This window comes from Lycorma delicatula, chromosome 1, assembly GCF_047948215.1.
Source record: "Lycorma delicatula isolate Av1 chromosome 1, ASM4794821v1, whole genome shotgun sequence".
In the NCBI taxonomy this organism is placed as follows: Eukaryota; Metazoa; Arthropoda; class Insecta; order Hemiptera; family Fulgoridae; genus Lycorma; species Lycorma delicatula.
This window is the reverse complement of record NC_134455.1, coordinates 134635366-134659049: the sequence shown is the minus strand read 5'-3', so window position 1 is coordinate 134659049 and position 23684 is coordinate 134635366. Positions and strand designations below refer to the sequence as shown.

General features: G+C 32.0%; 1 protein-coding gene across 1 annotated transcript in view; it reads right to left on the bottom strand.

The window, feature by feature from the left end:
- LOC142317647 (uncharacterized) overlaps positions 1 to 23684 on the bottom strand; it is a 134286-nt gene that overhangs the window by 36961 nt on the left and 73641 nt on the right. Inside the window, exons 9-10 of the mRNA XM_075354202.1 lie at positions 18647 to 18920; positions 2372 to 2512 (exon numbers count right to left, since the gene is read on the bottom strand). Coding sequence (XP_075210317.1) covers positions 2372 to 2512; positions 18647 to 18920 — 415 coding nt within the window. The remainder of the gene's footprint in view (positions 1 to 2371; positions 2513 to 18646; positions 18921 to 23684) is intronic.

Genomic DNA, 23684 nt, shown 5'->3' with positions numbered 1-23684 from the left:
ACAAAATATTTTAACTACAAAATAGGTCAAAATATGTATATTAAAAAAATGTACCACTTTTATTTCAATATTAATTAATTAATTCAAGCTCTGTAATATAACTAACACAAAAAAAACAGATCACATATTGAGTTACACAGGGTAAAAAGGTGCAATTTATGTTAAAAGATATGCTTTTTTTAAATGAAATCATTTATTTTTGATATACTTTGCTGTAAAATCTGTAATAATTTTTTTAAAAATTAAATGAAAAACTGGTTGCTGCTATTTTACAGTTTTGATTGTAGGAAAAGGCTGTTCAAAAATTTCATTTGTGGGAATTTAGTTTACAAATTATTTTACAGTTAATGAACAAATATGATGATTACTTTAACAATAACAAAGCATATTAATTAAGCCTCAAGCTTACAAACATATGAGAACATAGGCAGAGATGAGATTCTGAATCAAAGAAATACTAAAAATGATTTAATAGAAAATTATGTAATATACACAAAAACAAAACTATGGAATTCCACAAGAAATTTATCTGCATAAGAAAAATTGAGAAATCTGTTAACAAATACTAGACATGACCCACATTACATAAAACGTATCTATTACATTTAAAAATTAAACTATTTAAATGAATAAAAAAAATGAATAAAACAAATACAAAAATAAAATACAATAAATTTAAAGATGCACAATACGGTAGATATAATATGCCTAAATATATTACAAGATATAAAAATTATTGATGGATTTTTCATTTATTACACACTCAATTAGTGACTCTAACTTTCTAAACTGTAACTAATTGAAAAATCATGATATGCTAATGAAAAATAATGTGTGCTGTAAATGTGCAATGGTAACATGTTATGTGCTCTAACAGATAAACTCATAAAAGAAAAAGCAAAACAATCAACAGTATCTTACAATCTAAAAATAAACATTTTTATTGACAGTTATTTTTAATGTTTAAATAAAAAGATAATAAAGCATTTCTTTCCTGTTTATGATAGCATCCATGGAACTTGATTCTGTAAGGTCTGGATCTTCGCTGGGAAATTAAAAGGTATGAAATAAATAGTTAAAACACCGATACTCAAAGCCACATGGCTGACAAAAACATTAAATTTCTCCCAAAAGTCCAACAGTTTTCAGAACTTTAAATAATAAGTTTTATTTGGTTTAAGCACACATTCTGTGTGACAGTTTAATTATACAACATAAAAATGCATAATATACAATCAATGAGAATGTGATAAAGGCATTATAAAGGAATTACCCAAAGGACATATTAGAGCATCATCAAATGACATGAGGAATCTTGGATTAACCTGGTGTGTCCCAAACACGGATGACAAAGGAAAACTTTTCTATAAGAACTGTCTTGCCTTTCACACTGAACACTTTCAAAGAATAATAAGAATAAGAATTTGGAATTTACTTGGCAAATATTGTTGTTTCCAGGGACAGTGACAATAAGCTCTTCATTGTGTATTGTAATTCTTATAACATCTTACTTAATGATTCTCTAATTACAAAGTTGCTTTCTATTCAAATAAATGTAAAGGTCGTCAAGTTTGAAGAACAATAACATTTTTTTTCTTTCCATAAATGAAATGTTTTAGATACATGATTTAGATAGAAAATAAAAAAAATAAAAATTTGGTTATAATCATTTAACTATACCAAGAATCTCAGTAGACAAACCCAATTGCTTGAAAATTAATATAATTATTTTTCTCAATTTTTATTATTACAACAAAGAGGACGTTCTAATGTATGTTTTTACAAAATAACTATATTTATTCAAAATAATACAAAAAACCCAGGTTAAAAATTCAAAAAATTCACTATTACGTACATTCATAAGTAAGCACATAAATCTAATTTGATATCAGTATTGTCAAAACCCAAGCCTGAATAATTTGAAATTTACTGATAATTATAATTTTTTTGTAAATCCCTACTGCTTGTAATAAATTAAGAAATTCTAAATACTAAATTATATTGTATGTAATGCAGAAAGGTTTAAACTACACGCAATTAACTTCCCTAATCAGTTTTCATTCCATTGACAATTTAAAAAATACTATTCAATATGAAATCAAAAAAATGCAAAAAGTAAAATTCATTTCTGGTCTAAGTGGATATACTTTTGTATGAATTCATAACAAGTATATGATTTTCAACACAGGTTAAACAACAAATTTGGTCTTTGTTTGCTATAGTTATTTTTATTAAAAAAAAATTGTAACTTCCAACAAAGCTTAAAAGTAAACATTTTAAACACTGACAATAAGATATTTAAAGCTCTTGGGGTGATGCATTAAATTTAAGTAAGGGTTTACCTATGTAATATTAAAAACAGATATCTTACCATTTCTTCAAGTTCTACACAAAGTTGTTCTAATTTAACTGAAGAAATTTCCAAATTGCCAGAAGACAATGAAATATTACTGCTCTCTATAAGAGGTGGATGTTCTTTTTCTTTTGGGGAAGAGTGTGATTCATCAACATCCTTCAACATAAAATAATATCATATCATTAAGTTATACAGGAATAATCTATTAATTTATCATACATTAAATGATTATTAACAATATCTGGCTGGCATAAACCACTTTTTCAATGTCTAAATGTGGAAGGAAATTCAGGTAAACATGGAAATGAAAAAATCAAAAATACAATTTATCAAAATATAATGTCAGGAAACATAAGAAAAAAATCTATAATTAGGTAGTTGAATCATAAAATAAGATACCCAGTCACTGAATTTGATAAAGCTGGTCATTTCTTTGGCTTTTATTCTAATATTCTTGGTTTATCTGAAATACATCACAGTAACCAGTTCTATTACATTAACAATGAATTTACTCCTACTCTATTTATATAATATAATATACTCTATATATATATAATATATACGAGGTGACAATAAAATAATGAGACTGATTTTTCTTTGCAAGATGTGGCAACCCTGCAGCTTGCGTAGGCACATCATCTTTGACCTTGGTCTATAAGCTACTTCTAGTCCAAGTGGCACATTGATGCAACTGCTCAGTCGTGAGTTGTGCTGTAATAAGTGAACACGTGTTTGTGTTCCTCATCACAGCTTTTTGGACATCTTGTGTTGTTTGAAAATGGTGTCCCTTAACCGCCATTTTGACTCTTGGAAATAGAAAAAAGTCGCATGGAGCGATATCTGGTGAATAAGGTTGCTGTGGTAGTACTGAAATTTGTTTTGAGGTTAAAAATTGCTGTACTGACAGAGCAGTATGGGATGGCGCATTATCGTGATGCAGAATCCAATTATCAGCAATGTTGCCACGGACACGAAGAACTTGTTTATGAAGTCTTTCTAAAATTTCTTTGTAGAAATATTGGTTAACTGTTTGTCGAGGGGGCACCCACTCTTTATGAACAATTCCCTTGGAATGGAAAAAGCACACAAGCATGCATTTCACTTTTTTGACTTTGACATGCAAGCTTTTTTTAGTCTGCGTGATCTCTTTGAGCACCATTGCGAACTTTGGCGTTTTGTCTCTGGATCGTATTGAAAAAACCAACCTTCATCACCAGTGATAACACGGCTCAACAAATCTGGATTGATTTCCGTTTGCTCTAACAGATCGGCTGCCACATTTTTCCGTGTTTCTCGCTGTTGTGTGAGATTTTTGGCGACCATTTTTGCACAAATCTATCTCATACCAAGATCTTAAGTTAATATTAGACGAACCGTTTCTCGATTGATGTTGAGTTCTTCTGCAATCATTTTCATGGATAATCTTCGATCAGATCGTACGATTTCACGCACCCTGGTCAAGTTGACATCTGTCCGTGAGGTTGATGGTCGGCCACTGCGGTCTTCATCTTCAACATTCGTTCTGCCTTCACTAAAAATTTTATGCCATCGAAAAACTTGAGCTCTTGACATAACCTCCTCTCCAAAAGCCTTCTGAAGCTTACCATAAGTTGTCGTCGAGTTTTCACCCAATTTAACGCAAAAAGAAATGGCATACCATTGCGCAATATTTTGCGGTTTCATTTCTGTGACGAGAGACACAAACACGTGTTCACTTATTACAGCACAACTCACGACTGAGCAGTTGCATCAATGTGCCGCTTGGACTAGAAGTAGCTTATAGACCAAGGTCAAAGATGGTGTGCCTACACAAGCTGCAGGGTTGCCACACCTTGCAAAGAAAAATCAGTCTCATTACTCTATTGTCACACCTCGTATAAATAGGCCATATAACTTTTTTAATTTTTTCTATCGTTGCTTTATTTCAATATAGAAGTAAACATGAAAAAGCAAACCATACTAGATTTAATACTGAAGAGACTACATAAAACAGTGAAAGGTTGCATTTAATATCAGCAAAGTTTGAATGAATTACCCAATGTAGGGCAAAAAGTCTGATCAGATTGAGTTAGACTACAAATTGGTTTTTTTTTTAAAAGATTCTAAACATACAATTACAAAATGCTTTTGTAGTAAATAAAAACACCCAGCTAGAATGCAAGTTAAATGATTTCTTCAATGTTGCAAGTTAAATTTCGCTGACATTTTCCTCACAGTATTGGGTAAAAGTAATGAAAATTTAATTTGTTAGAAACAATTTGCAATAAATGCAAAGAGCCTTACACAATACAGGGCAAGCACAAACAAATCAAAGTGTAAAGAGCCTTAATGTTAAATCAACATAAAATACATTTTAAAAAACAACACAAACAGTAATATAAAATACAAATTTATAAAGCTGTAGAGCCTATTCATGTAGTCCTAAATTCTACTGACAAAAATTAACTTTCTCCTCGTAATAAAATATTTCTGTTTCATAAAAGAATTTCATTAATACTTTTTATAGTTTCTTCATAATCTGAAAATATTCATCAGAAGTTTTATAGAATCCCAATCCACGCTACACATTTTCATAGATATGGAACTCCTGCCATAAGTGCTTAAGGTATAATAGCCACCACAAATTGGAATATTTTCACATGACAACATACATATGTACTGTTCTCAAGTAAATATATCTTTTATTAAGTTAGTATATATTTTATTCGAAATAATTCATTGTTTAGATACAGAGAATCATTAATGGCAATAAGCTTTTCAATAAGATTTCTGTGCATTATCTGTCATTCCTTTTTTACCATGGAATTTTATAGTGATTTAACATTTCCCGGCCTAACAAGGTAATTTTTCAATTAGTGAATTTGTAACCGATAGACTTCTAAAGAAAAGTGTAAATCGTACAAATTTGTTAAAAAATATTGATACGTATAATATACTTGTAAAAATTTACAAACCAATCTAATGATGTCATTGCCAGTGAAATTTTTTTTTTAACTCATAAATACGGCAGTAAAAAATTCTCTACACTTTTTTTTCTTTATTTATTAACACAAAGTTAGGGGTTCAATATATACATCATTTTTCTATATTGTCACCTTCCCTGTCAGTAACGATTATTTTTAAGAGAACCACTTGCATTTTAAGAACCAAGTTTGCATACAACTACCAAGAAGAAAGTTTTCGGTTGGTTGTGAAGCAACTTTTACACTGCTTCCTGCAAGTCTAAGTCTGCTAAATTAATGACTTTGCAAAGCATCTTTCAGCAGCCCAAACAGATTAAAGTCAGAAAGACAAGATCTGGACTGCAGGAAGGATGTTCCAGCACCTCAAAATTCACTTGTTGATAATTTGAACAGTGTGGTGAGCTGTGTGCGGAAGGTGTTGCCAAGTAACAACAACATTTAATTTAACAATTGACTATACAGACGTCAAGTTTGTTGTGGATGGGAAGAACCTTGAAGACTGATCTTCAAAGAAGACTAAACCTCATCGATGATGACTCATATTTTTGCCTGAAATATTTCCTGAGCTTACTGAACCTTGTCAATAGTAGTACAGGTTGACAGATGTCCTGCTCCCTGTTCTTGAGTTACACTTGTCCGATCCAAGAACTTCACTTTCCAATTTCTTGATCCAAGAAAAATCACTTTTATTATATGATAAATCACTGTACCTGTATTGTGAAAAGACTACAATTTCAGCCCCTTCCATACCCTCTGACTAGAGAAAACAGATCACTACTTGCTGTTCCTTCTTGGGTCAATCTGCTAGCAGGGTGGATATGTTTACACTATAATAACCGGAAGGAAAATGACGCAATCTGAGCAAATTTCACAAACGTGACCACACTTGTACTAATGCTAAGCACATATGCACAGGTGTGTATGCATGCACAAACTTGGAAGGTGTGTTATGCCATATATATATATATATATATATATATATATATATATATATATATATAGTTTATTTCCGACACCCTCATACATGTTTCAGTTAAAATAATTATAAGTATATTCCCATATCAATTTTCAAAGTGCTGTTTTACAGTTTCAAAGTAGTTCAGTGTTACTAAGTGTATGACAGCATGGATAGAAAACACTTAATAGATATTTACACAGATATTAATAATACATTTAATAAGTTAAATATAGATTACTATTCTAAAGTTGTATAAATTTATATTGTTGAAAGGTCTTATGGTAGTGCAAAAGGCCTAATTCAGCAAAGTTTTTTATTTGATGATAATACATTTTACCCACAATTTTTATGAATTGTGCAATAGTCTGATTTAGAAAATTCCTTAATAAGGTCTATTTACACTGGTATTGGTATTAGTATATGGTAGTGGTGTTTGGTACATTGATTTATTGTGTATAGTGTATATGGTAAAAAGTGAAGATTTTATTTAAACACAGCAGAAGAAAGATTAAATTCATAAAAAATTAAGTTTTAAAATAACTCAAATGAATGATAGAGATAAACATGACATTATTACCAAAATCATACATGCTCAGATGTCAAGCCAGCTTCTGTCTTAACAACTTTATTTTTCTGTTTAGCTTTTGGAACCACTGTAAGGTATTACTTTAAAGGGTGAATGAGGATGATATGTATGAATGTAAATAAAATACAGTTTTGTACAGTCTCAGGTCAGCCATTCCTGAGATGTGTGGTTAATTGAAACCCATCCACCAAAGAATACCAGTATCCATGATCTAGCATTCAAATCCATATAAAAGTAACTGCCTTTACTAGGATTTGAACCTTAGAACTACTGATTTTGAAATCAGCTAATTTTCGGTGACTAGTTCCCCACTAGACCAATTCTGTGGATTCTGTCTTAACTGGTATATTAACAACGATACCATCCCTTCATTTCATCCTTGACTTCTTCTTTAACATCAGAGCACAACATAACTTCATTAATGAATGAATCATTAATTAGTATATTCTTTCTCTGTAAAAATAAATACTTTTTACCATTCATTATGCTAACATAAGCAGACAGAAAAATGTTACTTTAAGAAAACTGTGGATATGAACATAAATATAGAATCATTTAATTTTCCTTCTACTGGCCACTGTTTTTTTGTTTTTTCTAAGCATAGCAACAAATAAAAATCCTTAATTTGAATGAAATACCATAAATGACCATTTTACTAACACATTGTAGTAGCGTGCCTACTAACCCACCGGGTTGGTTTAGGGGTGAACTCGTCATCACAAATCAGTCGATTTTGAAGTCAAAAGTTCTAAGGTTCATATCCTAGTAAAGGCAGTTACTTTTATATGGATTTGAATACTACATCGAGGATACCGGTGTTCTTTGGTGGTTGGATTTCAATTAACCACACATCTCAGGAATGATTGACCTGAGACTGTACAAGGCTACACTTCATTTACATTCATATATATCATCCTCCGGAGGCTAAACAGAAAAAGAAAGTAGCATGCCTACTCATTACACCAACAGTAGAAACACTTCATGCTGAACAAAAAGTTTAAAAAAGATTTGAGTTCACACATCACCCTCACTGAATTAAAATAAAGATATATATATATATATTGTCACGTGTTCATGGTTAGACAAAGTTAATGAAAGGTAGCACAAATAAATATTTGTTACAGAAATAGTTTATTATTCTTAAGCAATTCATAATGAATAAAATAATAATTCAAATTATAAACTAAAATAACTCAATAACAATTAAATTTTAAATACCAAAATTCAATTCCGATTGAATAAAAATTTTATAACGTATCAAAACTAATATTGAGTTAAAAATAGGATAACGATTGAAAAATCAACAATTCTTATAATTCACTTTATGCAACTAATATTCACTTTTACTGTTTATAAGAGAACTACCCTACTTGAATGAATAATGTCATTTTCACTCCTATCCATCAAATAACTTACTGAACAGCTTCTTGTTTTCAACTCCATTCCAAAACAAAGTACTCGTGATACTCTTCGCTTATCTGTAAACAAATATTTACTCCGAATGCTTCTGCACACTGTGATTGCATAAAGCATATAGAACTGAACTTGAAAAAACTTGTAACTGTTACTTCACTGGTCTCAGGCAGTATTTTTATCTTCTCAACTTCAGTACCACAACCCAAACCATCCTTTTGATTGTTCATGCATAATAATTTCCTTTTTCCAAACCTTCACTTTTTTATAAATTCTTTTCTAGAAAGAAACACTTCATATCTGTTTCTTCTTTCTTCATTTTCTCTCTCTTTATTTTATCTGTAAGCTTCTGTACCCATTACAATACAAATATATTTTTAATCGTAACTGCTACAATTACAATAAAATATAATCAAAGAAAAATTCTGGGAGAAAATTATTTAAAAATATTTATAAACATATGTCGACTAAACTATTTTAAATTTAATAACAAAAAATAATATTATATACAAAAATGCTTACCTATGGGATTTACACTATCAGCAATTAAGTCAGAAATATATTTGCAGGATTTTGAGAGTAAATTAGTATATGGCATCACCGATACACAGTTTTAATATGGATACAGTATGTTGATGATAGTCTCATTATAAATAACCTGGCGATAATCAATAAACACCTAATAATATTAAACAAATCAAATTCCTACAATGAAAATTTATATTTGAAATAGATAATAAAATTTTAAATTATTTAGATGTCAATAATGAAATACAAAAGGACAACCAGATTGAAACAGATATAGAAAACTTACATCTAATTATATAAAAATTCATAAAAAATCAAATCACACTCTGTCTTATAAAATTAACACTTTTATATGATTAATAGAGAAAGTACACACATAATAAAGAAAAGTTGGATAATAAAATAAACATTGTTAACCACATATAGTGGTTGAAAATGGATTTGTCAGTACTTTAATAACACAGGTGAACAAGAAATAACTTTTTTGTCTCAGGAAAAAAATGTGATTCTGATATTTTTTCTCCTGAATTCAAATCTTTTAACCCATCACAAAAGGTTTCCGAAAGACAGGCATTTATAATTTCAAACATTTTAATACTTTTTGCATTCTTAACTATACATTATTTAAACATTTGACTCAACTAGAAAGTAAGAAATGACAATTTTCTGCTATATTTTGCCTGCGGAGCATCCTTCTTGATGGTCCAACAATAATCGGCCAGCATATTAGGATTCCATTTGCCTTGATACTTCTTTTCCATAGCTAAAATCTCCTGATGAAAGTGTTGGTGCTCATTGCACCAAGATTTTCTGGGAAGAAATCTAGGTACGAGTGCAGGAAGTGTACTTTTAAGGACATATTACAACCCAAATTTTTATAAGATGTTATAAGACCACTGACATCACGGTAATTTTCCACCCAAACAATATCCCAATTTCAATATCCCAAACTGCTTTCTCTAATGGATTCAATAGTACCTTTTTCATCATGCATTATGAATGTATTTGTGGACTCATAAACATTCCTTCTTTAATTTTTGCATGAATAATTTTAGGAAACTACTGTTTTAAGTACATGAAACCAGGAGTACTGTCCATGGCCTTGACAAAATTCTTCATTAATCCTAGTTTGATATATAATGGAAGTAGATACACATTTTTAGAATTACACAACGGATCACATTTTACATCTTTCTGCTCAGGAATGAGTGATTTACATTTAAGCTATTCTTTTCTAGGGACATGGTTTATTTTTGTCCCTACTATCCCATTCACAAACAAAACAACAGTACTTTGTACAATCAAGCTACAGATCAAGAATAAGTGCAATTACCTTCAAATCACCATAATATTCCATTTATACACTGCATATTGAAGCTTTTCCAATATAAATTTAGTTTTCATATGTTTCTTTCATACGAGCTTAGTTTTCATATGTTTCATACGAGAGTGAGCTACAGGTACTGATGGAATTTATTGCCATTTTGCAGAAGCACAACTTTTAAATTAGCTTTTAAGAAGCGTCAATGAACAAGTGCCATTCTGTACGGTCATTACAAAGTGTCTCCATAAGAGATCAAATATCATTACAAAACACTAAGCCATTTTATTCAGAAAAATACTCTTTAAATTCAGGATTACGATTACAATAAGTACATTTCTTTCTATTGTTCTGAAGATGATTCCATCCTTTTAGCAGGAAGCAAGCATTTCGGGCTGTTTTTTTTGATAACTTCAAATCTCATATGAGAAGGTTAAGATTTTCATGAGTCAGTAAATGAGGCTCAGATGAACTGCCTTGTTCAAAAGTTATATCACCAGAATCTGTTTATTTTTCTTCCTTACTTCCATCAGACTCTGAGCTCTCTTCATCTAATGTCACATGTTCTGGAGGCTTTAGTATGGGCAATTCTTCACAGTGTGGAACTGGTCTCATTGCAAGTTAGGGTACACCACTGTATGTTTTGATTTTGAAGTAATCCTTTAATGTTTAATTAGCAGAAAAAACGGTCAGAAGAATGATCTTTGGGTTCCCTCCAAATCATAGAGATAGCAAATGGCATGTACCGTGTGCCATTTTTCCATGTAGTGAGAAGCCTACAATACAATAAACAACAGATATGCGGGACCCAGGCCCTTGTTTGGTCCCAGACTTTACACCCAAAATGAAGTTAATAACACTTTTTTACTAATGGAGTACAGTTTCGCCTTTGAGACTTGAGCCCCTTCACCAAATACATAACAAAAATTGTTAAATGATTTAAACAAACTCTAGGCATTTTGTAATTAACGACTAATTAAAAGAAATAAAATTGTAAATACGTAATACACAATAATTCAGATAACAAAGCAGTCACAATGATTGGTTCACTGCTATCTTACAACTGGCATCGTTTTGATGAATGTGTGCTACACTAGATCACGTTTGTAAATGTCTACACTTGTCTGAACCTGGGCAACAGGAGCAGTGCTACCCTACTGAGTTAGCTCATTTGGTTCCATCACATTTACAATGCTCTAGGAATTTTTATTTTAAAATAGACAAATGGACGAAAAAAGATTTAAAATATATACAAAAATTAAAATAACAAAAAAACTGTGGATGATGGAGAAATTCCGAATATATATTTGAAAGCCGGCTTAAGAAATTCAATAAGTACACCTATTGGTACTAGTGAGACAAAAATCACGATGACCAGTGCAATGTTTATAAAAAATACAACTATTAAAACACACTAACAAAATAAATACATAAAATATTTATACACTAACACCATTGAAAACATTACTAAAACTTGCAATAAAGAAATATTCAAACCAGCATACTAACCTAATAACTACATTATAAAATATGTAAAGAATAAAAATACTAAAATAAACAATCTATGTGAATTTTATAGAATGAAATGTAATGATAGTGATGGTACTTATAAAGGAAAAATAGATCCTTTAAAACGATATTTCTTAAACATAATAAAAATTACAAAAACAATAAATTAGGTTAATCTGGCAGACCATCTAATAAACGACACACATTCTATTTCTGATAAAACAAAAATTTAGACATAGAATTTAATAAAGGTAACAAAATATTACTTATATAAATACAAACAAAATCTCAATTGGATAGTAAGTCCTATAAGAACAGTAACGTATAACAGTAATAATATTACAAGTAACAATATACGCAATTTTCATTATAATATTACAGTAATCTAACAAATATTATGCCACGTGCATAGTTTATTTTAGTATTTTTAAATGTTAACATTTTAAATATCATTTTAAAACGTACTTGCGGGAACCTTCAGTACTTTCATGATAAATTTAAGGGAAGATATGTTTTATTTGATATCATATGAATTTATAGCACACATCACTATTAAGAAAAACGTTTCAAATAACTTACTTATTAGGAAGTAATAAGTAAGGATAGCATTCTGCCAAATTTATAAAAATTCTTGGATACACGATTGGCTTTAAAAGCTATCTTGTATACAAATGGCATGTCGCTCAGACTACCTCAAAAGTTACAATTAAAAAACTCTCTTATTTGCGACTGACTGATTGTACAAAGTAACTAAAAGAGGTTTATAGATAACTTGCATATTTATTCTTTATGTTTTGTTATTTTTCCTGTATATTATTTTTATTTCCTATCAATTTCAATTTTATCGTTTCATTTTATTTTTTCAATAATGACAAATACAATTAAACCAAATTTTAAATTTAAATTAAGGGGGATTGTACTTTTAAAATGCAACTCAAACAATTATTTTCCAGAATTAATCTCTCTATTCTTTTCTGAACAAGTAGATACAATATTTTTACCAGTTTGTAGTTTCTATGTACAAAAACACATACATTAAAAACAGCTGTCATGATGCAGTTTGTTTTTGTTTGTCGTGAAAAACAAATGATAAAACGAAATTTAAAAAATCTGCAACTTGAAAACTGCAGAAGATAGAGATACGATTTTGAGAGAGAATTTTCTTATTACAATATTTCCTGCTTGTGGCAAAATTTCTTGTGAATAACATCTATGGTTAGACTTTGTTTAACGTAATGCAAGACGGAAAATACGATTTGTTGTTTCTGTCTAGTGAAATGTGTGTTTTGGTGCGGTTATTTTACTTACTACATTTAGTTGTGTAAATATCATAAACTAAGTGATATGTCTGTTTTATTGTAGTGATAAGGTCGCGAGTTTCTGTGTCACCTATAATGATATTCACAGTCTTATTTTAGGTTATGTTGACAACTTTTCTTTCTTTTTTCTGTTTAGCCTCCGGTAACTACCGTTTAGATAAATTCTTCAGAGGATGATATGTATGAGTGTAAATGAAGTGTAAGTCTTGCACATTCTGTTCGACCATTCCTGAGATGTGAAATTAATTGAAAAAAACCCAACCACCAAAGAACACCGGTATCCACGATCTAGTATTCAAATCCGTGTAAAAATAACTGGCTTTACTAGGACTTGAACGCTGTAACTCTCGACCAAATGCGCTGATTTGGGAAGACGCGTTAACCACTAGACCAACCCGGTGGGTTAGGTTATGTTGACAACTAGTGTGCGATAAAACATTTCGTTGATTATATATTTCTTATTGTATTTATTTCATTTTCATTGATTTTAAAAATGCCTCATAAAAACAAAATGCAAAGTCAAGTGTTACTTCCGTAAAACAAAAATTATTATGGCCAGAAAAATTAAACTTGATTAATCCGAACTGAAGTAAACATTTGTTTTAGTTTCTATGAATTACAAATTTCACTCCAAATGTTTACAGAGGAGTCAAAGTTTACATGATTCAAAATTTGGTGCATATTAGGAAAAGAGTCAGGGATTTTTATAAGGCTAATGAACAGTCAGTTACAGATAACAGTGTTGGATGTAGCAGTAAGTTTTAATGGAATCTAGCATAAGAGAGGTTTCACCTCAAATTATGGTGTAGGGACTGTTATACGTGTATAGATTCAGATTACACTATTTTATCAATATTTTGCCATGGTTGTGCATATAGTTGAAATGGCTGTGACTGAAGGATTTGGGGAGTTTAATTTTGGATAGAGTACTGTTTTAAATTCTATGGAAAGGGTTGGTTTATTTCTGGGAAAGGTAATAGAAATTTTATGTCTGAGCAAAGACGGACAACAGAAGTGTAAAATGTTGAGCATGTCAGAAAAAAAGAAAGAGGTTGAGGCATCAAAAAATTATTGAAGAAGAAAGAAGATGAGTGCCTTACATTTAGAGCAGGGAAGTTTTAGACAATATGGTGAGTGAAAGTCTAGTGATTTGGCATTTTATGAAAATTATGTTTTTTCATGTGATGTAATGGTAGGAAAAATATATATTTTAAACTATAATAGCTAGAGGTATAATTTTTTCTGATACCTTACAGATATTCATTCTGTGATCTGATGAAGTCAGTTTTGCTATTGTTTTTTTACCAAATTTTAAAAGTTAGTATGACTGCAAAATTTAGAAGGTTATTAATTTAAAAAAAAAATCTTTGCTTCCTAGAACAATATTTTTTAAAGCACTCCTTGTAGATCACAAAAGTAAATTTTCTGTGTATTTTTACATTTGAGTAAATTATCTCAAATAATAAGGAAGATAACTTTTTCTTGCTATAGCACTGCTTTGCTACATGTGATGAATATTTTTGAAAGATTGCATATTATCTTTATTATTATTTAAACAAATAACTGATTGTGATAAAAAATCTATTGCTATTATATAACAGCAATTTTTTTTTTAAAGATAGACTCCTCCCCTAAATCTGCAATACAGTATTAACAAAACAATTCAATTATTTAATTAATGTATAGTAATTTAGTTTCTATGAATTACAAATAATTTTAATATTCATATAAAATCTATAAAAGATTAGATTTTGGTGTACTTAATCCAGCTCTGCAATTCTGTCCAAATCAGGTTCATAAGAATAGTCTGAAGATGAATCTGATGAATTCTTATTCAAATTTATGATATTTTTAACTGCTGCTTCAATAACATCTTTTTTCAAAATTCTATTCATTTTCAATGTGTCATATTTCTTGTAATCAGTCAATGCTTGGACTATACTATCTTTAGCAATTTTTCCATGAATTGTATTCAACATGTTTTGTTGTTACACACTATATCGCTTTAATCTGGTTCCAGACCATTTATATGAGATTTAATGTGCAGTAGTAGAGAGGTAATCGTAAACAATGTTACATTATTCACAGGCGATTTCATCCCTGACTACAAATCTTTTGAAACAGGATTTGTGTTTCATTATTTCAATTAATTCAATTTTTATATTCAATACTTTGAAAGCAATATTTTTGCCTTCTGACCACAGAAATATGTAGGCCTTCACAATTTCTTAAAAATTTTTCTTAAGTACTGTAATTGCATAATTTTTCCTTCTCTATAATATTATATCTTCCCTTTCAATAGTAATACTTTTGTTGCCCCTTTTTAAATACCAAAGTAGATGAATTTTATACAAGTTCTTTTAAGGTAAAATCAGTGTCCTCATTCACAAACGACAAAATGTATTTTAAGGTTGATGCTTCATTATTTCTGAAACAAGTTTGCATCTTTAATCTAACAGCAGTTTTTAGAATCTCTCTTACTGTGACAAGATGGTTTTATTTTTTCCTTTTCATGTTGGCGTTTGCAATTTACCAGCTTCTATCTCATTCCTTGTCCTGTGAATACTACATGTCAACATGCCAGTCAATTCGGATGTGATAGTCTTTCCTTCACTTTTTAAAGGCTTCCCAATTTTATTTTTACATTGGAAGTTGAAGCTCCATCAGACATTTTTAAAGTTTAATGTAAAATAAAATTACCCCTTAAACAATTCAGATATAACAAAGATACCTTACAGAAAAAAAATAACAAATGCAATAAACTGGAATTAATTCCTATCCTTAAATATAATAGTTAGATAAAACACATAACATTTACATATACTGCAGCTCAAAAATAGCATACAAAATTTAGAAAATAAAAAAAGATAATAGATACTCAGTTTAAAAATTTTTTAATACACAATAATAACCATTGAACTAAGATGTTTACACAACAATGAAAAAATTGAAACTAAACAAGTTTAAGAAATAAAATATGGTCTTTAATCATTGTCTTGTATTTTACGTTAATAGCCTAATAAAACTAAATAAGTAAATAACAGTAAATGTTTCATTTATAATTTGATCTTTTAATTTTGCACTGACTGAATTGAGTTATTTACTAATCAATTACATGGCAGCAATAATTAAAGTTATAAACTATTATAAACACTGGTGACAACTAACAAATTGAGTCACCCTTTACATTATTGCCCTAACCCAATCGCACATGCTGCTGTAATACTACAGCTAGAATTTATCTTATGCTGAACAAAGTATATTAAAAAATTCCAGTCAGCTTGATTCATCTCTGGCTGATGATGCAACTAAAACCAGTATTGTATTTATTATGTTTTTCACAAGTAAAATTACTTTTTCTGTAGAATGTTGTTTAAAAATTAAACATACCTAAATGATAAAAACTCTATCATTTTAGTTTTGTCAGCATTATAATATCTCTAACTTGAGAATCATGTATATTTGTTAAGAATGTGCACCCATTACTATTGTCACCATTTTAGTTCAACATTTAGGCAATATAAATCTTCTTCTTCTTCTGGTAAATCTTATCTTCTCTTGTGAATCTGTCTTCTACTAAATTCTGGGAGCCCTCCAAATGCCTGAAAGCGTAGGCCACCACCCTGCGTATCTGCAGTAATCCATCGTTTGAAGAGGTACTGCCAGACCTGCCTTCAGAGGTACACACTAATACCCTTTTTCCCTAAGGGCGATCATGATCACATCCCAGGACAGTGATCCAAAAGCATTCCATACATCAAGTAATATGAACAGTGGCATCCGCCTTGTCCTCCAGATCCCCTGTCTAGTCACAGTTTCCCAATTGACCGCCTTCGAAATAGCCTGTATTGTGGACTGCCCTCCCCCAGAAGCCGAATTGGTTCGGGTAGATGCCAGCACTGGCATTGAGTTTGCCTACTGTGTGTTCAACCAGCAACCTCTCTACGGCCTTGCCCATATTATTTTAGAGGCAAAGCAGACGATACTCAGCAGTCAATCCTATCTCTCTGTTCTTGGGAAGAAAAACCATCCGGGACTCCTTCCAACAGCTAGGGAAAGTCCCAATCTCCAACCCTTGATTATTGACATCCATCACCTCCCATGGTATATGGCAGATCAGCCCTTCAATATGGAGGCCAGGATCCCATCAGTTTTGGGGCTTCTGTTATTCCTCAGACTGAGGACTGCATAGGTTAGTTCATCCCGAGTAAACTCCCCCTAGTTTCCTTTTCCAGTCTACGACGTCAGTGGATCTATGTTCAACACATGGAAATTGTTGTTGTATTTCTCTACTGACTTGTTCATCTGTAAGGATGGACAGGCGTCTTCCAAACCTTTTCATTATGATCTGGTATGCCTGCCCCCACGGATCGTTGTCCAAGTCCTCGCACAATTCAAGCCATGGCGTTTAAACTTTTTTGTTTCATAATAGAGCTTTCGCCTGCAGTCCACAAAATGTTGGGCAGCTGTTTCATAACCTTCTCTGCCATTCTGCCTGAACCTCTGCATGGATTTCCTATGACTTTGGAGGTCTCGACGCAACTGTGCAATTGGGGAAGTCCACCAGTAAGCTATTCTGTGTTGTTGAATTCTGGGTAGAAGTTGGGCCATCTCCTGTTTGATAATGTTATGCAGGATTTCCAGGGTGAGCTAGATACCATCCTTGACTCCCCATACGACAGTTGTGGGGGCGGAACTCATACCGTAGCTGTAGAAGAGGAATCTCTGATTTCAAGGACCATAGCATAATGATCGCTAGCTGGTTCGTCTGCCAACACTCTCCAGGTGCAATTTTCAAGGTCCAAGCACCATCCAAAATAGTGAGGTCAAGCACAGTTGCATGACCTCTATCCTCGAAAGTTGGGGTATCATCGTTGATAGACCAGTAGAATGCATCAATACAGTCAGAAGCTCCCCTCTCCGATTAGTACGTGAACTGCTTGCTGCCACTGCTTTACAGGTGAGATCACCCATCACAATGACCTTCTTGGCAGACCTGGTAATGACCTCCTGTAAGTGGTTTATAAAACCCTTGTATTTGATAAGGTCACAATTTGGAGTAATCTATGCCCCTGTAACCACTGACTCGGCCAGCTCGATCACAGCGATGCCATTACTCCTAACTAGCTGATGCATACCCAGTCTTCTGCTAACATTTTGAATGGCAACATCGCTTCTTACATTTGAGTACCATCCACTCCTGCCTAAGTCATACCTGTTAGGCTCTGTGATGATCAGAACATCGGCACCATGTCTCCTAACCAACTCCCCCACAAGGTCGTCAGAGAAGGAGCTTTTGTTTGCGTTTGAGAGCATAAATTTAACCATTCCTGGCGATGCCGCACTTGAAGCCTCCAGTGCATTGTCCTTCATTGCCACAATCTAGACACTTCTTAGGCTCTTAATATGTGCCGATCTTATGTCCATTACCGCCACAGTTATAACACAAATTTGCCCTATTAGGGCCACGACAGTCAGTACTCCTGTGGCCAGAGCCTCAACATCTGAAGCAACGATCGTCGTCATCTCTAATGTGAGCCCTGCAATGGACCTACCCAATCCTGATACACTCCTGATCCACCCTGAACCAATTTCTGAGCCACCCGGTTTATGTGGTGATAACCGTGATGTTCTTGGTTTTACCAAAAACTGGCCTTATTGAGGTAACTTTAAAGTCCTCGGCCTCTTCTAACGTGTAAGCAATTGTATCTTTCACCTTCGGGTTCTGCGGTCTCTGGGTCTAGATCCTTAATGTGAATGACAGCCCTCCTGCTGCCACGAGACTTGAGATCCACAAAGACATCCACCGCTTTGTCGCAAAGAGTCGTAGTAAACTGTTCCGCCTTTTGTATGCCCTTAATGCGGACATGCAACTCTTCACTACAACCTTTTCTGAAGGAGAGTTTGTCACCCACCTCCTCCCTGGAAACCAAAGCCTTCACTATTCGCAGTAAATCTGCATATGACCTACAGATCATAATCAGTTAAATTTATAAGCCTGATTCTATCCGTAACTGCCAAAGGCCATTTCCGAGAAGACTCAGTCTAAGTGGCCTGTGTAATCTTGAATAATGGTGGGAACACCTCTGTCAAAGCTTTGAGGTCCTTTAAGATTTTCGAAAGCTTCTTCTCATGCCAATGTATGTGATTGGCCAGACCCAGGCCTATGTTCTGCTTAAGAGTCAGCATGGCTAATCCCAACTGATTAGTTAAATCCCTCAATTCTCCTGCAGTGGAGTCCTAGTTAAATCCCTCAATCCTCCTGGAATGGAGTCGTAGAAGGAGGAGGAAGAGGACACCGGAAGGCAGCGCTTCTTAACCTTAAGTTTATCAGACTTACTTGTGGAGCACTTGTAATCCTGGAAGTGCTTTGCCCAGCTGTATCCAGCGAAAGCGTCCTACATGTCTGCGTATCATTTAGCTGCATATCATTTATCAGGGCCTGATTCAGCGTAAAATGAGACCCCACTCGATATTTTAATAGGGTTTATGGGGCTGAAGGATGGGGGAAAGTAAAATTTATCCCTCCAAATCCAGGGTTGAATTTGGTGGGTGGAGGGGTAAATGTTAGGAAAGGAATTGATTCGTATAGAACCAGAAGGGTTTGGCTATAGTAGAAAGGGGTAAGGAGTTATAGCAGAAGGAATATCCCCCTAACTACTGTGTAGGAAAATTTTTGCTTTGGTAAGTACACAGAAATATTCTAAGTCCTTGTTTACCACTTTGACATGACATCAGTCCTGTACCAGCCTTTGGTAGGACTTAGAATAAAATTCACTAAAACAGGAGGTTATGTTGCTCTATTTAGTATGGCTTCTTATGGGAGAAAAACCAACGCTTAGAAATTTCACAGTAAAATAATCAATCCGTGTCCAAAACTCGAAATTTCACTAATACATCCACCAATATCCAATTCACAAAACCAGTGTAACAAACCAAATGAAAAATCAAAAAACCCACCAAAAAAAAAAAAAAAAAAAATATAAAACGCAGAGCAATAACACAAATGATCTTCACCTATTAAGCTATCCAACTCAACTCAAGATTAATCTTAAATCTCAATATTCTGTACTAGGTGGTTTATATTATTAAAATCGAATGTATATATAAACAAATTACTATCATGTTAGTACCTCTCATTCTGATTTCCATTTAATTTGATGTACTGGCATAATTCATAATACATGGACTTACGTAATTTCAGTTACAAATGAAAAATTTATTTTTCAAATTTAAAATATTGGAATAACTCTCATTTGTAATAAGTAGTAATTGAATCTTCAAATAATGGCTAAGTTTAAATTTATAAAAATAATTAACTGAACAGAGGCTAGTATTTTAAACTGATGGTTTGCTAGAAGGATTCCTTGAAAAAAGTTCTTGGAGAAGTTTAAGAAACTTACTTTAATAATGCCACCATTGATCTTACACACTCAAATAATCTTACACACATTAGCAATCATAAAGATTGCTAATGTTACATTAATAGTTAGGTAACCACAAAGTTTTTCTTCTCATTTCAACACTTAAATTAATAATTAATTGAAATATATTATTTAATTGACCTCGTCAGTGAAGTGAATGGGTCATATCCAGTAGGCCTTATCCTTTGGTAAGAGGAAGTAATCACTAGAAGACAAATCTGGCAAATATTATCTGCCAGATTTGGCTTGTAGTGGTATGCACTATATTATAGTTCATATGGAAGCACTTTGAAATGTAGGTCACAGAGTTTTGCTGCAACACCCTGAGACATGTGTACAAGTGCATTATCATAGTTAAAGAGTACTTTCTTTTTCACCAGATGTTACATTTAGCCTGAATAGCACTCTTCAGTTGGTCCAGTAGTGAAGCATAATATTCTCAGGTGACAGTCCTGCCTTTTGCAGGTAGTGTATTATTAGCATTATACCATGAGAATCCCTAAAAATCGTATTCATGGTTTTTCTGCAATGGAGCTGTTTTTGCTTATTTCATATGCTCCCACACATTGTTTGGTATTTAGCATGTAATGATGAATCCATCTTTCATGCGTTATTATAAAACATCTTAATTAAATACCATGTTTAATTAAAATCCGAAAATCTTGAAAATGCATTTTTGGTTGACTGTTAAAAAATTTTCATCCTTTGAGCAAAGATTTTCATACCCAGAATGTGGGTATGAAAATTTACCTTGTGTACCTTTAGTCAGCGATCATTTAATATGGCATTGTGAATTTTTAGTACTATTTCATCAGTCGTAATGTTTTTTAAGTGTCCTGAGTGTTCATCATACTGAATGAATATACAACCATGTTTAAATTAAGCACCAAATTTTTTACCATAAAAAACAAAAGGGATGAATCCTTTTATCTTTCTATATCAGTCACTTGGATATAATTTAATGTAATATAATACAAATATTAATAATATATTATATTATTAATGTACAAAGTAAATTATAACAGCTCAAACTTCAATTTTTCGTTACTTGATTCCATAAGCAAACAACTGCACAAATGCATCTGAAACTTCAGAGCACACCATTACACGTGATAAATTTAATTGTCATTTTGTCATACTTGTACATCATTTGTGTCAGGCTGAGAAGTTTTCATACCACCCTTCATATGTGCATGTTTGCAACTGTTTGAAAACTATTTTATTTAACACAATTATTTTTGTTAAAGAAATGTATTTTAGGACATAAATTTAGAACAGTGGACTTTGGTAAAGTTGTGTTTTTTAAGTAAGTTGTAAAAAGTGACTGTCCAAATTATATTCAAATTTAAGTACTCATGGCATGCCACAGTAGTTCTTATAAAATTTAACATGATGTTAACAAATTAAACAGCGTATTATTAACGTTTCCATTCAATTTTTTTTTACAATTCTAAATGTTGACAACACTAAAGGAGAACCAGTATGTTATAATAGTGCCACTTTTCAGTAAAACAAAAAACTCTTCATTCCATTAAAACTTTTTAGGCTGGTTAGAAACAGTAGGAATAGACTGTAATGTTTAACTTTCAATCACTATGTTTGTCATACAGATATAAAAACTGTTTTTTTCTTTTTGTTCTGTCTTACTATTATGAGAATCCATAATATATATGTTATCTTTACAGAAAATTAACTTTTAATAATCATTTCTAAAATAAACCTGTTTTCTTTTTACCACATTTCTGTTAAAGATTACCTTAAAAGAATAGCATGTTTTTATTGTATAAATAGTATAAGATTTAGGCATCAAAAATACAAATTTTTATTTGGATTTGAATACTAGATCGTGGATACTGATGTTCTTTGGTGGTTGGGTTTCAATTAACCACACACTTCTCAGAAATGATCGGCCTGAGTTTGTTCAAAGCTACACATTTACCAGTACAGTTACATTAAAAAAAACATAAAAGTATGTTAGTCTTACATTAGTAATTTTATTTTATTATAAATAATACAATTTCCAACACACAGCCAATGATTTTTAGAATCCATATTTTTGGATTTAACAAAAAAGTATGAATGATTGAACACAAAGGGAATCATTTTCAGAAAAAGAAGTTTGCAAAAAATAAACTTATATTGCAGAAGTTGAATAAAAAATAAGTTTTCCAATGGTAATTTTAAAAATACTGTTTGACGATACATTTCATTTGATAGTATTAATTTCTTCCCTGTATCATCAATTTGGAAAAATAGTTACATTTTCACAGGATAAATATTTAGTTGTAGTTGATGTAATTTCATCAAATCTGAAAAAGTTATTCGCAACTAATGAAAATTTATCATGCATTTCCAAATGTGCTAAGATATTTTTTTATTGATTTCGAATTATAGATATTTAGTTGTTTTAGCATTTTATTTTTTTGGAAGCATATGGAAATAAAAACACATTACTACCAGTATTTCTTAAAGGAATTAAAATTTTTATTTGTACTGTATGTTATATTTCTTCAAGAAATACGAGTAAATTATTTCATTTTTAATCTTAGTGTTACCTGTGTAGATAATTTACCTTAGTTTTAACAGCTGATTTTGAAAGTCAAAGGTTCTGAGGTTCAACTCCTAGTAAAAGTTAAGTTACTTTTATGCAGGTTTAAATATGCCTACCCACCGGGTTGGTCTAGTGGTGAATGCGTCTTCCCAAATCAGCTGATTTGGAAGTTGCGGTTCCAGCGTTCAAGTCCTAGTGAAGTCAGTTATTTTTACACAGATTTGAATACTACATCGTGAATACCGGTTGAGTTTCAATTAACCACACATCTCAGGAATCATCGAACTGAGACTGTACAAGACTATACTTCATTTACATTCATACATATCATCCTCATTCATCCTCTGAAGTATTATCTGAAAGGTAATTACTGGAGACCAAACAGGAAAAAGAAAGAAGAGGTTTAAATACACCGGCCTCCATGGCGCAAGTGGTAGCATCTCGGTCTTTCATCCAGAGGTTCTAGTTTCAAGTCCCGGTCAGGCATGGCATTTTCACACACTACTTGTCATTCATCTCATCCTCTGAAGCAGTACGTAATAGTGGTCCCGGAGATTAAAAAAAAAAATTAAATACTAAGACAGTAGATATCAGTAGTTGGGGTTCAATGAACCACACATCCCAGAAATGGTTGGCCTGAGTCTATACAATACTACATTTCATTTACATGCCATACATAAATCATCCTCACCTTATTGGGCCTTAGGGGATTGCTTATTGTTTACTAGTTGAACAGATTGCAACTGCAGTTTAGGA